Source organism: Chiloscyllium punctatum, chromosome 15 (genome assembly GCF_047496795.1).
Source record: "Chiloscyllium punctatum isolate Juve2018m chromosome 15, sChiPun1.3, whole genome shotgun sequence".
NCBI lineage: Eukaryota > Metazoa > Chordata > Chondrichthyes > Orectolobiformes > Hemiscylliidae > Chiloscyllium > Chiloscyllium punctatum.
Genome location: NC_092753.1, coordinates 64398733 through 64410863, shown reverse-complemented (window position 1 = coordinate 64410863; position 12131 = coordinate 64398733). Strand labels below are relative to the sequence as shown.

Here is a 12131-nt window from a genome sequence, read left to right as displayed (position 1 = left end):
CACAATTTTAATTTTCCTGAATTCTGTAGATTCAGGGAAGGTTCCATTAGAATGGAAAATAGCAAATGTTTTTCAAAGGAGAGAGATAGTAACAAACTAGAGGCCAATTGGATTAGAAGATGTCATAGGAAAGATGTTAGAAACTATTATGAAAGACATTATAGTAGGCAACTTAGAAAAAGTCATGGTAATGTGGTAAAGTGAACATTGTTTTGTTAATCTATTCAGAGTTCTCTAAGGAAGTAATGTCTTGTGGCTAAAGGGAACCAGTGCATGTGCTCTGCTGACATTTCCAGAAGGCATTTGATAAAGTGCCAAAGGTTATTGCAGAAAATAACCTTTGCCATATTGGGATAGACAACTAATATTTCCTATGAGATCAGGCATTCGAGGTAATTTTCTGGGTTGTAAGATTAAAGGGGTGGTGTGCCACCGGGACCAAGCTGGGGCCTCAACTTCTTACAATATTAATAAATCGCTTGGATGAAGGGACTGAAAATGTGCTTCTAAATTTGTTGGTGACATAAAGATAGGTGGGAAATTATATTGTGAAAAGAACATGAGGCTATAAAAAGTTAGAGTAAATGAATGGGCAAAGATCTGGCAAATGAGCGTAATGTAGAAAAGAAAGGACATTTTGGCAGGAAGAATAGAGAGGATGCATGTAATCTAAATTGAGAGATTGCAGAGCTCTAATATGCAGAGGGGTCTGGGTGGCCTAATGCATGGATTTGCCAAAGGTTAATATGTAGGTTTTAGCATGTAATTGCGAACACTAATAGAATGTTAATTTTTGTGACAAGATGCATTGAATGCAAAAACACTGAGGTTATGCTTAAATGCAGGGCATTTGTGACACCATATCTGGAATAGTGTGTACAGTATTGATCACCTTATTAAAGGAAGGATGTAAATGTGTTGGAGGCAATTCAGAGGGGATTTCTGAGACTAATATCCATAATAAGTGGGTTATCTTATATGGAAAGTTTGAACAGGCTAGGCTTGTACGGTGATTTAATCTAAACATCCAAAGTCTTGCATCGTAACAAGTCTTGACAGGGTGGAAAGGATGTTTCTACTTTTAGGAGAATCTACAACTGTGTGCTACTGCTTAAAAATAAGGAGTTGATAATTTTTGAAAAATAATATTGGTAAAGAGAATCTTCTGAGGTTTGAGAGTCTTTGAAGCTCTTTTCCTGAAAAAGCATTGGAAACAGAGTCTGAATATGTTTGAAGTAGGTGGATTCTTAATGAGGAAGGGCATGAAAGGTCATCAAGCATGTTTGTTTGCTAATATAATGGCCAATTGGATGTAATGAATGGCTCATGACTCTATGCCTTCAGCTTGATGGCAACCAGTGGGTCACAATCATCATTGCTTATGCTTCACTCCCAATTCTCCTGACAAGACAAGGACCTCTTTTATATGGATCTGTATTCTGTATGGATAGCCACCCCAAAACAAAACAGATTCCACTGGCAAATTTTAATGCTAGAATTGAATGCAATTCCTGTCTGGAAAGACAACTTCAGGAAAGAAGTCTGGAAATCAAATATTAACAGTTTCTGCCTCCTCTGAAATGATCATGGACTTCCCATCAGAAACACACACTTTGTTCTCATTAAGGTAAATATAAGACAACATGGAAACTGATCCAAGCGCTGGCACCTCAGTGACTGGAAGGATATGCACATCACCTATTGCTCCAGCATTGGCCTAATGCATTATCCTGAGGGGATAATTCATGAAGCCTGGCAAACTTCATTCTCATTTCAAGGAGCTGACAATAATGACGATGACAACAGCAAATAACAATAACATTCCACAATGATTTAGCTACATTTGTAACTCCCTTTATAAATGTGTTCTTACCTTTTCTCCACTGTTGCAGATGATTTGTCTGAAAGTAACACATCACAAAAATAAAGAAATAGATTTTTAAAAAACTTGGAACACAGGTGAGATTTGATATGCAGATAGAATATGACCAAGGAAGGACTTATTAGTTTAGGCAATGATAGAGATGTAGATCCTGGAATTTATTTGAAGGACCCAACCTTTAATATTCGGAGATAGATTGTTTTTGTTTTGGTCACAGCTATTAAATTATGAGCAGCATTTTCAGAGCAGTTTCTTATATGTGGATTGATCTAGAGCTTCCAAAGTAAGAATTGGCTCATTAGTTAGAAGCAGAGAGTAGGTGTAAATTGGTCTTTTTCATGCTGGCAAGATGTTACTAGTGGAGCATCACAGGGATTGGTGCTGGGACCTCAATTGTTTACAGTTTATATAAATGAATTAAATGAAGAGATGAAGGTGTGGTTGCCAAATTTGCTGATAGGAAAGTAACTTGTGAAGAAGGCACAAAGTGATGACAAAAACATGAAGGTAGGTTAACTGGGAAGGGAAAGATGCGGCAAATTAATTATAATGTTGGAAATATAAAATTGTCCATTTTGGCCGCAAATAAATAAACTAAATTGTGAGGGATTACAGAACTCTGGATGCAGAGGGAACTAGGTCTCCTTATGTACGAATCACAAAAGGTTAGTTTGTAGACACAAATAATTATTGGAATCTTATAACTTATCCAACTTATTTGAATACAGATTAAGGAGATAACGCTTCAGTTATAAGGGGCACTACTGAGTCTGCAGCTGGAGTACTGTGCACAGGATTGGTCACCTTAATCAAAGGAATGATGTAAATGCATCGGAGGCAATTCAGAAATGGTTGACTAAACCAATACGAACAAACTAAACTGGAATGGGTAGGCTGTGTCATAAGGAAGGTTTAGACGGGCTGATCTTGTATCCACGAGAATTTTGAAGAGTAAGAGATGACTTTATTGAAACAAAATCCTAAGGGTTTTGACAGTACATGCAGAGATGATGTTTCCTCTTGTTAGCAAATTATGAAGAAGGGTACACTTTAAGAATTGGGCTTGTCCATTTATAACAGAGGTTAAGTGAAGTAGTTTTGGAGTATCTTGACTGGAACTTTCTTCCTGAAGAAGTGGTGTAAGCAGAATCCTTGAATACTTTTAATGTCGACTTTCTAGATTCTTGTTAAGCAATGGGTTGAAAGATTATCAGGGATCAATGGGAATGTGGATAAGACATTACAATCAGAGCAGCCAGTTTATAGAACATAGAACAATACAGTGCAGTACAGGCCCTTCAGCCTTCGACGTTGTGCCGTCCTGTGAAACCGATCTGAAGCCCATCTAACCTACACTATTCTATTATCATACATATATTTATCCAATGACCACTTAAAGTTGGCAAGTCTACTACTGTTCCATGTCCTTACTACTCTCTAAATAAAGAACCTACCTCTGACATGTCTCTTACATCTATCACCCCTCAGTTTAAAGCAATGTCCCTGCGTGCTAGCCAAGGAAAAAGGCTTTCACTGTCCACCCTACCTATTCCTCTGATCATCTTGTAAGCTTGTTGATGGAAGCTTAATGAAAGGAAGAGCACTCTCAAGGGCCTGAATGGCCTATTCCTGTTCTTGGTTCATATGTATGTTTGTCATGGAGCTCTTAATGAAAAGATTTATTGTCTCCAGCTTTACAGTTACAACATCAGCCTGGCAGGAAGAGTGTCAAGGACAAGCTGCTTAAGTATTGAGTACAGGAGTTGGGAGGTCATGTTGCGGCTGTACAGGACATTGGATAGGCCACTGTTGGAATAATGCGTGCAATTCTGGTCTCCTTCCTATCAGAAAGATGTTATGAAACTTGAAAGGGTTCAGAAACAATTTACAAGGATGTTGCCAGGGTTGGAGGATTTGAGCTATAGGGAGAGGCTGAACAGGCTGGGGCTGTTTTCCCTGGAGCGTCGAAGGCTGAGGGGTGACCTTATAGAGGTTTACAAAATTATGAGGGCATGGATAGGGTAAATAGACAAAGTCTTTTCCTTGGGGTTGGGGAGTGCAGAATTAGAGGGCACAGGTTTAGGGTGAGAGGGGAAAGATATAAAAGAGACTTACATGGCAACTGTTTCACGCAGAGGGTGGTATGTGTATGGAATGAGCTGCCAGAGGATGTGGTGGAGGCTGGTCCAATTGCAACATTTAAGAGGTATTTGGATGGGTATATGAATAGGAAGGGTTTGGAGGGATATGGGCCAGGTGCTGGCAGGTGGGACTAGATTGGGTTGGGATATCTGGTCGATATGGACGGGTTGGACTGAAGGGTCTGTTTCCGTGCTGTGCATTTCTTTGACTCTATGTGCCCAACCAAATGTCCTCTTCACTGGTCTTCATTTCTAATTTATTATAACTTAAAGGCTTGGTGGTCCATCTTGTTTCATATTTATATTTTATACTGTTAGCTGATATTTGGCTTGTCCAATTACCTAACAGAACAAATGAACTAGTCAGCTTTTGTGCATTATTGATGCCACCAAGGGATTATTGATGACACCAAGCTAACTGTTTCCCTTCTCATTCTTACAGAAGATTAAGATGCAAACTGAAATTGTGATTTTTCAAAGCTGTCAAGCTTATGTTGTTTGCATCTTGTCTATTTCAGAATTTAAACTATTCAGTGTAAATGCATCTATTTATAATACATCCTCTTGCGGTAATGCTTTCTTCGCTCATGATTAATTTACTATCGAGCATCCTTTTATTACTCTAACTGTTCTCAAAATTATATCAATTTTGGTGTGGTTTTGTCTACTGATGGAAAAGCCACTGGGCTTCACAAAGAAGGATTCTCCCACTAAACTGCCCTAGGGCTAAAGAATCAAAAGATTATGAATATACAAATAAACCTTGATAACTACTATTTAATACAGAAAAATAGACAGGCATTACAGACAACATTACATCTTAAATACATGAAATTGTAAAGTGAACAATGGTTAAAATTTCCTTTAAACAACCATAAAACAAAGCAAAAAAAATCTCATCAGTTAGGCCCACATTCAAAATAAGTTAACAAATTGCCTCCTGGATTATTTGTTCAAATTGTAACAATCAAACAGCGAGTTACATTTCTTGAGAAGGAAGATTATCAGTTCATTTCCTTTTATAGACCTTCAGGTAGTGCATTCATTTCAAAACTAGAAACTAATTGCACAGCCTAATAATGTGTTATTTAGTTTGTTCGTGAATATATTACTTTATAACAAACTTTTTTTTGACTGTGCATTCAAAATACAATTAAGATTATGGTGAATTAGGTGTAATTTTTAGACAATAAAGGAAGCTACTTTACTCGGCAAACAAGACCTTATTTCCAGGATAGTAAATGAAACAATGTTGGTTAATGGACATCAAGGTAATTAGTAGGAGCTGTAGTTGAGTCAGTTTGTTCTTATGAAAATGTTACCCACATGCAGAAACTGAAGCTTTGTAACTTTGCTTTAATCGTTAATGTAACCACAATAATAATTGAATTTTAATGCACAGAAGGAGGACTTCAGTCAAAGCGTGCTTGTAAGAAACATAGGAAATTAACAGCACATTAGGCACATCATGTTGATCCTGACAGGAAGAAAAAGACCCATTTGGCCTAATCTCACTTTCTAGCTCTTAATCTGTTAACCTGTAACCTATGGAACTTCAAGTGCATATTGAAAAATTATTTAAGTGCAATAAGGATTTCTACATTGTTGACTCTTTCATACAGTGGGTTCCATACTCCCAATTTCCCTTTGGGTGAAAAGCATTCCCTTCAACCATCCTTTAATGCTTTTGCCAATTACTTTAAGACAATGTTATTCATTAATGTCCTCTCTAGTGAGAAAAATAAGTCTTTCTTTCCACTCTATCTAGGGAGGTCATCATTTTGTACACCTAAAATAAATTTCTATCAACCCTGCCAGTTCCAAGGAAAACAACCCCAGTCTATTATACCCTGTAGCAGTTGTTTGAAAGAGCAATCCTGCTTCACCACCTCTTAATAACACTGATGTCTTTCCCTTCCAAGTAAATATTTGTGAAAGTCATTATTGGCTCTGCTTTTGCAACCTTTTCAGACAGTATATTTTGGATCTTGATAACTCATTTTTAAAAAGTGACACTCGCATGAGCTAAGTAGCCATTCCTGTATTGGATACATGGGCAGCAACTACAAAACTTGGCCAAAGACCATGAGAAACAAAAAAACTTAATACAGTATAAAGGAACACAACCCTGAAAACTTTGGGTGATCTCAAATGATTATTACTTTGCTTTTTCTTCATTTTGGAATATCCCTGATCATCTAATTTTGAATAAATATATTTTCATTAAAATGTATGTTCGTGTCGTATATATTTTTTTGCTTTGTAAGCTAAGATCAAAGCCTAAATATTGAAATAATGGAGGGATTTAAAATTAACTTTTAAATTTCTAGCCAAACTAAAAGCTTTATCAGAATGTTTAGCCCTAAATGAATACCTGTATGTGCTGAAATCATTTGCTTAGAAATAATCATGATGTATTTTGTATTTAACAATGTTAACATTTAGAAGACTCTGGGTAAATTATGCTTTGCTTCTCAACCCAAGCACTTCGCTTTGTTTCAACAAGAAAAGTGAGACTAGATACTGCCAGGTAACATCTAAAAACCTAATCTCAAACAATATTACCGCAACTTCTACAATCTCATTGAAGTGTAAGAATTCAGTGGACAGCTAAAACAAAATGTTTACAGTTAAAACGATCATGTTATTTTGCATTTCTAATGATATTTACACGACTCCTTATCTGTAGGTGTTTTAATACAAAACTAATGCAAATATGCCTGTTCAGATTGAATTTTAATTAGTTTTCAGAAAAAGGATTGAAAACCCTAATTCTATTTTGATACTATCTCTTTACATTTTGTCCAGTTAGAGGCCATTTATCATTTAAAATACCTATTTCCATTTAGTTATATTTGTTTCCTTTATTCTTTCATATTGCATAGATTCAGTAAGCCTATGCAAAAATATAACCAAAAAAACTTTCAAAGATGTGTGTAGACTTAATCTATTTCATACTACCTGAAAAACCTCAATCAAAACAAATGATCCATAGAGGAAAATAAAATTTCAGTCATTGAAACCATCACTCAGAGTGTTGCCTTTATGGTGATATTTTTAAATCATGCAAATGTTTTTTAAAGAACTGGATTTTTCAAGAACACTTCCCAAAACAGCATTAACTTTGGTGCATGTAGAGTGGAGTTAATCCTAAAGGTATTCATGGTGTTCGAACATCAATCTCAGCGACGAGGGGGTGGAGGCACAGCTGGTAATTGCTGCATTTGCAGATGGTCATATGTGTCCTGCGTAGCTGCACTCAGTCCCTGCAAAATAGTTCCATGAGATTCTTAGCTCATTGGGTATATCAAAAGGAATTTATTTCCCGAAATACATTTCGCTCTGCAGAAATAATACCATGGCACCTTTCAAGAAATCCAGCCTTGCAGAGAAAGTTGGTCAGGGATACCTGATCTTTCAGCAGATAATTCTTATGCATATAACAGCCTGCCAAAGCACAGCATTACAGAACATTGCTTTAAGTTGTTTCTATTTTTAATTTTTCTTTATAAAAGGTGGATTAAAAATTGTCATGAGCATCACTGTTGAACAGTGATGCTCATGACAAAATTTTTAATCCACCTTTTATAAAGGTGAACAGTGTTGAACAGTGATGCAGCAGAGAGTGCATAAGTCAGAAGTTTAGTATGAACAGGCAAGAAGATGCTGTTTTATTCCCTTTGTAAGTATTGGTTCACTGATTAGTATTTCAAGATTTTGACCAAGTTGAGGACTTAAAACGTGTTAATGAACAGATGTAACAAACTGTGAAGTGGACATAAATAACAGACCAAGGATTGGTTAAGCAGATTGTGTGGCTGGAGGATGATGTGGTTGACTTTGTGAATAGCAATACTAAAAAGTGAACACACCTATGATAAACGTCTCCATCTCGAATCTCTAGCTTATGAATCATTGGACTGGACTGCAAGTTGGCATAAGGAAGGGAAGCAGTATCTAGGCAGTTTACTCCAGACTTCAGACATATCTCTTGGAGAGGTGCAGGTTTTGAATAGAGTTGCCATAACAATAATATGCCGTGTAATGGGGGAAGGTCACCTTCAGAGGGTGAGGAATCATAGAAACTAATCCTGTCCAACAACATTGATGTATTTGTTACATTTAAAGATGGCAGGCTGCCTGAAATATGAACCAAATGTCAAGGATGCCAGAAAATGGGAATTAAATTAAAGAACAGGATTTTGAGAACGGAAAACTCTTGAGTTATTACCTGATCCACATACAAATTGGCATAAGGACAAACAAGTTAGGAAGGTGAACAGATCACTAAGAGTAATATGAGAAAGGCAAGTTCCATTTTATTCACCATTGACACCAGTACTGGGGTGGAAAAACACCTTTGACCACAAGTACATCAGGAAGTGGTCAGCATGTCGTGTCCTTGAGACCCAGCAGGAAAAGGAGAGGGTGCATCCTGTCATGTGGTTCCCTGAGCAGACTGTGAAAATCATTTGCCAGAACTTTTCAACAAGCACCAAGAAATCACTTGACTGATGGTTAGATCCTTTATGCATGCCCAGGCTCTCTGCACTACTGCATGCTGCCCTTGAAGTGGTTACAGGGCTTAAAGACTGTCACACATTTCCTTCTGAAATGTGCCTAAGCAAAGGAAGTCTAGAGAAAGATTCAGTGTTTGTCCTGAGCAGCTCTGTGACTCAGGACTCGGTGCTGTATGGTCTGTTTCTTGGGACGCACACTGAGACAAACACTGACTTTGCCTGGAAGACCATCAACATAATGAAAGACAGTCGTTGTCTGCCTGAAACTTGTTGGTTTTCCAGTTGAAAACGTAGACCCTGACTGAGTGTTGCAGACTGGCAGATTCCAAAGTCCAGGACTACATGCCACAGGATGCACTAAAGCTTGGGGAAACACACAAAACTACAGCAGTAAGAGACAACATAAAACTAAAAGAAAAATCACTTAAAACTGCAAAACAAAAGCCTGGTCAATTGGAAAGGTGCAAAGGACGACACAATGTATACAGCTACAGAAAGGGGGTATGAAAAAAATGCAATGGATATCCAAGTTCAACACAAAAATGTTCAATAATCATCAGGAAAAAGAAAATGGTTGCTAGCAATATGGATCCCTTGGAAAGTGATAACGGTGATATTGTCAGTGAAATGGTGAACAAACTGAATAATTTATTTGTATCATCAGAACTGACGGTGGAAAAACAGTTGAATCTACCAGATATTAAAGAAAGATAAGCTTGAATCAGTGATTTAAAAAGTAAGTAAAATAGCAATATTGAAGACTATAATGACACTAGAAAAGTCACAGATGTCAGCACCAGATGATTATATCAAAGGGTTTCAAATAAAGGTGAAAATTGCAGGTGTCCTAACATTACCAAAGTTCAGTCAATTTGGAAACTGTGAATTTAGATTGAAAATTGTGTCAGTCCTTAAGAAATGAGGCAGTGAAAAACCAGTTGTCTAAAATCTGACCTCTTCGAAATTTTCAGCTGACCAGAGAGAATCAGCCTGGATTGAAACAGTAGGAGATGCCTGATGAATCTGAATAAAAGTTATGAAGGGGTGACCACATTAATAAACAGGAGAATTTCTAAGATTTTTAGTTACTTTGCTTCCAGAAGCAATTTGATAAAATGCCCCATAGAAATGTGGCTACAATTGAAGCCGATCGAATCCCATGCTTGGTTAGATGATGGGGTAGTGGTAATGTCACTGAACTCATAACTCTAAGGGCCCAGATTCTGTGATCAAGGGTTCAAATCCCACTATGGAAGCTGCTGGAATTTAAGTTAAGTTAATTTATCTGGGATTGAAACATAGTCTCAGCAATGGTGACCATGAAACTTTCAATTGTTGTAAAACCCCATCTGGTTCACTAATGTCTTTCAGGGAGGCACATCTGACAGCCTTACCTGATCTGGCCTACATGTGACTGCAGACCCACAGTCATGTGTTTGATTCTCAACTAAGCCCTGAAATAACAAGCACCTCTCTTTAAGATCAAGATGGACAAGAACTGATGGTGTTGCCAATGACATCTACATCCCGTGAAAGAATAAAGAAAAGGTTCCCAGATGTGAAGGGATCGACCGGGTAGCTGCTTAGTTAAATGTCTAGATCAAGGGCACATTATCTAGAGATTAGTGCTGTACTTCACAGGGGTGAATTAGGAGTTGCCTCCAACATATAAAGAGTGGTAGAAATTTGAAACTCTTTTTTAGAGAGAGATGTACAGCATGGAAACAGACCCTTCGGTCCAACCCATCCATGCCGACCAGATATCCTTTGAGGGGTATAATCCAGCCAGTGTTTCCCTGCAAATGACTTCTGGGGTGTGGAATTGTCCCTGGTTTTCCAGTCTGTCAGATGGGCAAAACTGTCCTTACTAATTCTAACTATCCCACGAACCGTTTGTAGGGTGAAGATTAATGACCTATTTCCATGATACTGGTAGGGGGATAAAGATAAGTAAATACACAATAAATAATAACAAAAGAGGGATATATATTGGCCAGGACACTGGAAAGAACAACACTACCCTTTGAATTGGTTAGGCCACTGTTGGAATATTGCATGCAATTCTGGTCTCCTTCCTATCAGAAAGATGTTGTGAAACTTGAAAGGGTTCAGAAAAGATTTACAAGGATGTTCTCAGGGTTGGAGGATCTGAGCTATAGAGAGAGGCTGAACAGGCTGGGGCTGTTTTCCCTGGAGCGTCGGAACCTGAGGGGTGACCTAATAGAGGTTTACAAAATTATGAGGGGCATGGATAGGGTAAATAGACAAAGTCTTTTCCCTGGGGCTGGGGAGTCTAGAAGTAGGGGGCATAGGTTTAGGTTGAGAGGGGAAAGATATAAAAGAGACCTAAGGGGCAACTTTTTTACTCACAGGTTGGTACGTGTATGGAATGAGCTGCCAGAGGAAGTGGTGGAGGCTGGTACAATTGCGACATTTAAGAGGCATTTGGATGGGTATATGAATATGAAGGGTTTGGAGAGATATGGGCCGGGTGCTTTTCTGCAATGGCAATTGGTGCTGAATTTATTGTTACATCTATCAACCTTTAGTTTTAAAATTTTGTTAGCCAACGGTACCATGGAAAATAAGAAAAGATGGCATGTGGAGTTAACCCCAAGTACGGCCATATTTCTCAAAAAAGTGAAAGAACTGTTGGGGACTAAATGGCCTAACCAAACAGATTTCCATTAAAGGCTTCTAGATTACCCATCCTTTACAAAAGTGGAAACATTTTCCAGAATTTGTGTATGTGAATTGTATGTGCTGTCTGTAACAGCAAAATGTTGGAGTGGTATACTGCCTTTAACATAGTCAAATATTCTCAGGAACTTCACTGGAACATTATCAACTAGAATTTGGCACATCATTTAAGGAGATATTGGCCATGAATTTCTCATCAGAGCTGGAAGCCAGGTTGGTAGGAGGCCAGGAAAGTGGATAAGTGCTTAGGATAGCTCAAAGTACTGGTTGGGGCAAGGAGGGGTCAGTGTTATTCCTGGCAGTGGTAGTGGTGGATGGGATGTGGGGGTTTGTTGTTAGGCTAACTCAGGGGGTTGTGAGACAGTGACTCAGTTTAATAGTTACTCAGGGGTAGGATTTGAATCCTTTAACCTTTCCTTGCGAAACATTAAGTTTAATGAGTCAGAATCCTCAAATCTCTGATATTAAGGGGCTTTTTCAGAGGGTTCCAGATGCAGGGGAATTGTTCATCGAAAGTTTCAATTTCCCACAATTAATTGCATCAGAGATTCCATATCATTTTAAAGTACAATTTCAATCGATACTGCTCCAAGGACTGTCTGGTCTTCAGACATCCAGGCCATTTATTCAGATGACCTAAATATTGGTTTGAAGAGCTCTTAAAGAGCAAATTTGCAGAGGTCTATGAGTTTCCAAAATTTAGGGACTCAGTAATTAAAGGCAGGACAGGGATACAAAAGCTTCTGGAAATTGTAGAGCTGTATAAGGTTAAAGAGCTTGGGAGTTGCGAGGTTAAGGAGAAATTTGAAATGAGGATTAGAATTTTATGATTGAAGTGTAGTTCAACTCAGAGCATGTATCAGTCAGAAAGCACCTGGATTCTGGGTG

The 12131-nt window shown here is 38.0% G+C and overlaps 1 protein-coding gene across 6 annotated transcripts in view; it reads right to left on the bottom strand.

Annotated features, from left to right (window-relative positions):
• Nucleotides 1-4791: 4791 nt before the first annotated feature.
• cd247 (CD247 molecule) overlaps nt 4792-12131 on the bottom strand; it is a 151317-nt gene continuing 143977 nt past the window's right edge. For all 6 annotated transcript variants that reach the window (XM_072585320.1, XM_072585314.1, XM_072585319.1 and 3 more), the window contains one exon: nt 4792-7289. In XM_072585320.1, the coding sequence (XP_072441421.1) occupies nt 7206-7289 (84 nt within the window). In that variant the 3' untranslated portion in view covers nt 4792-7205. The remainder of the gene's footprint in view (nt 7290-12131) is intronic.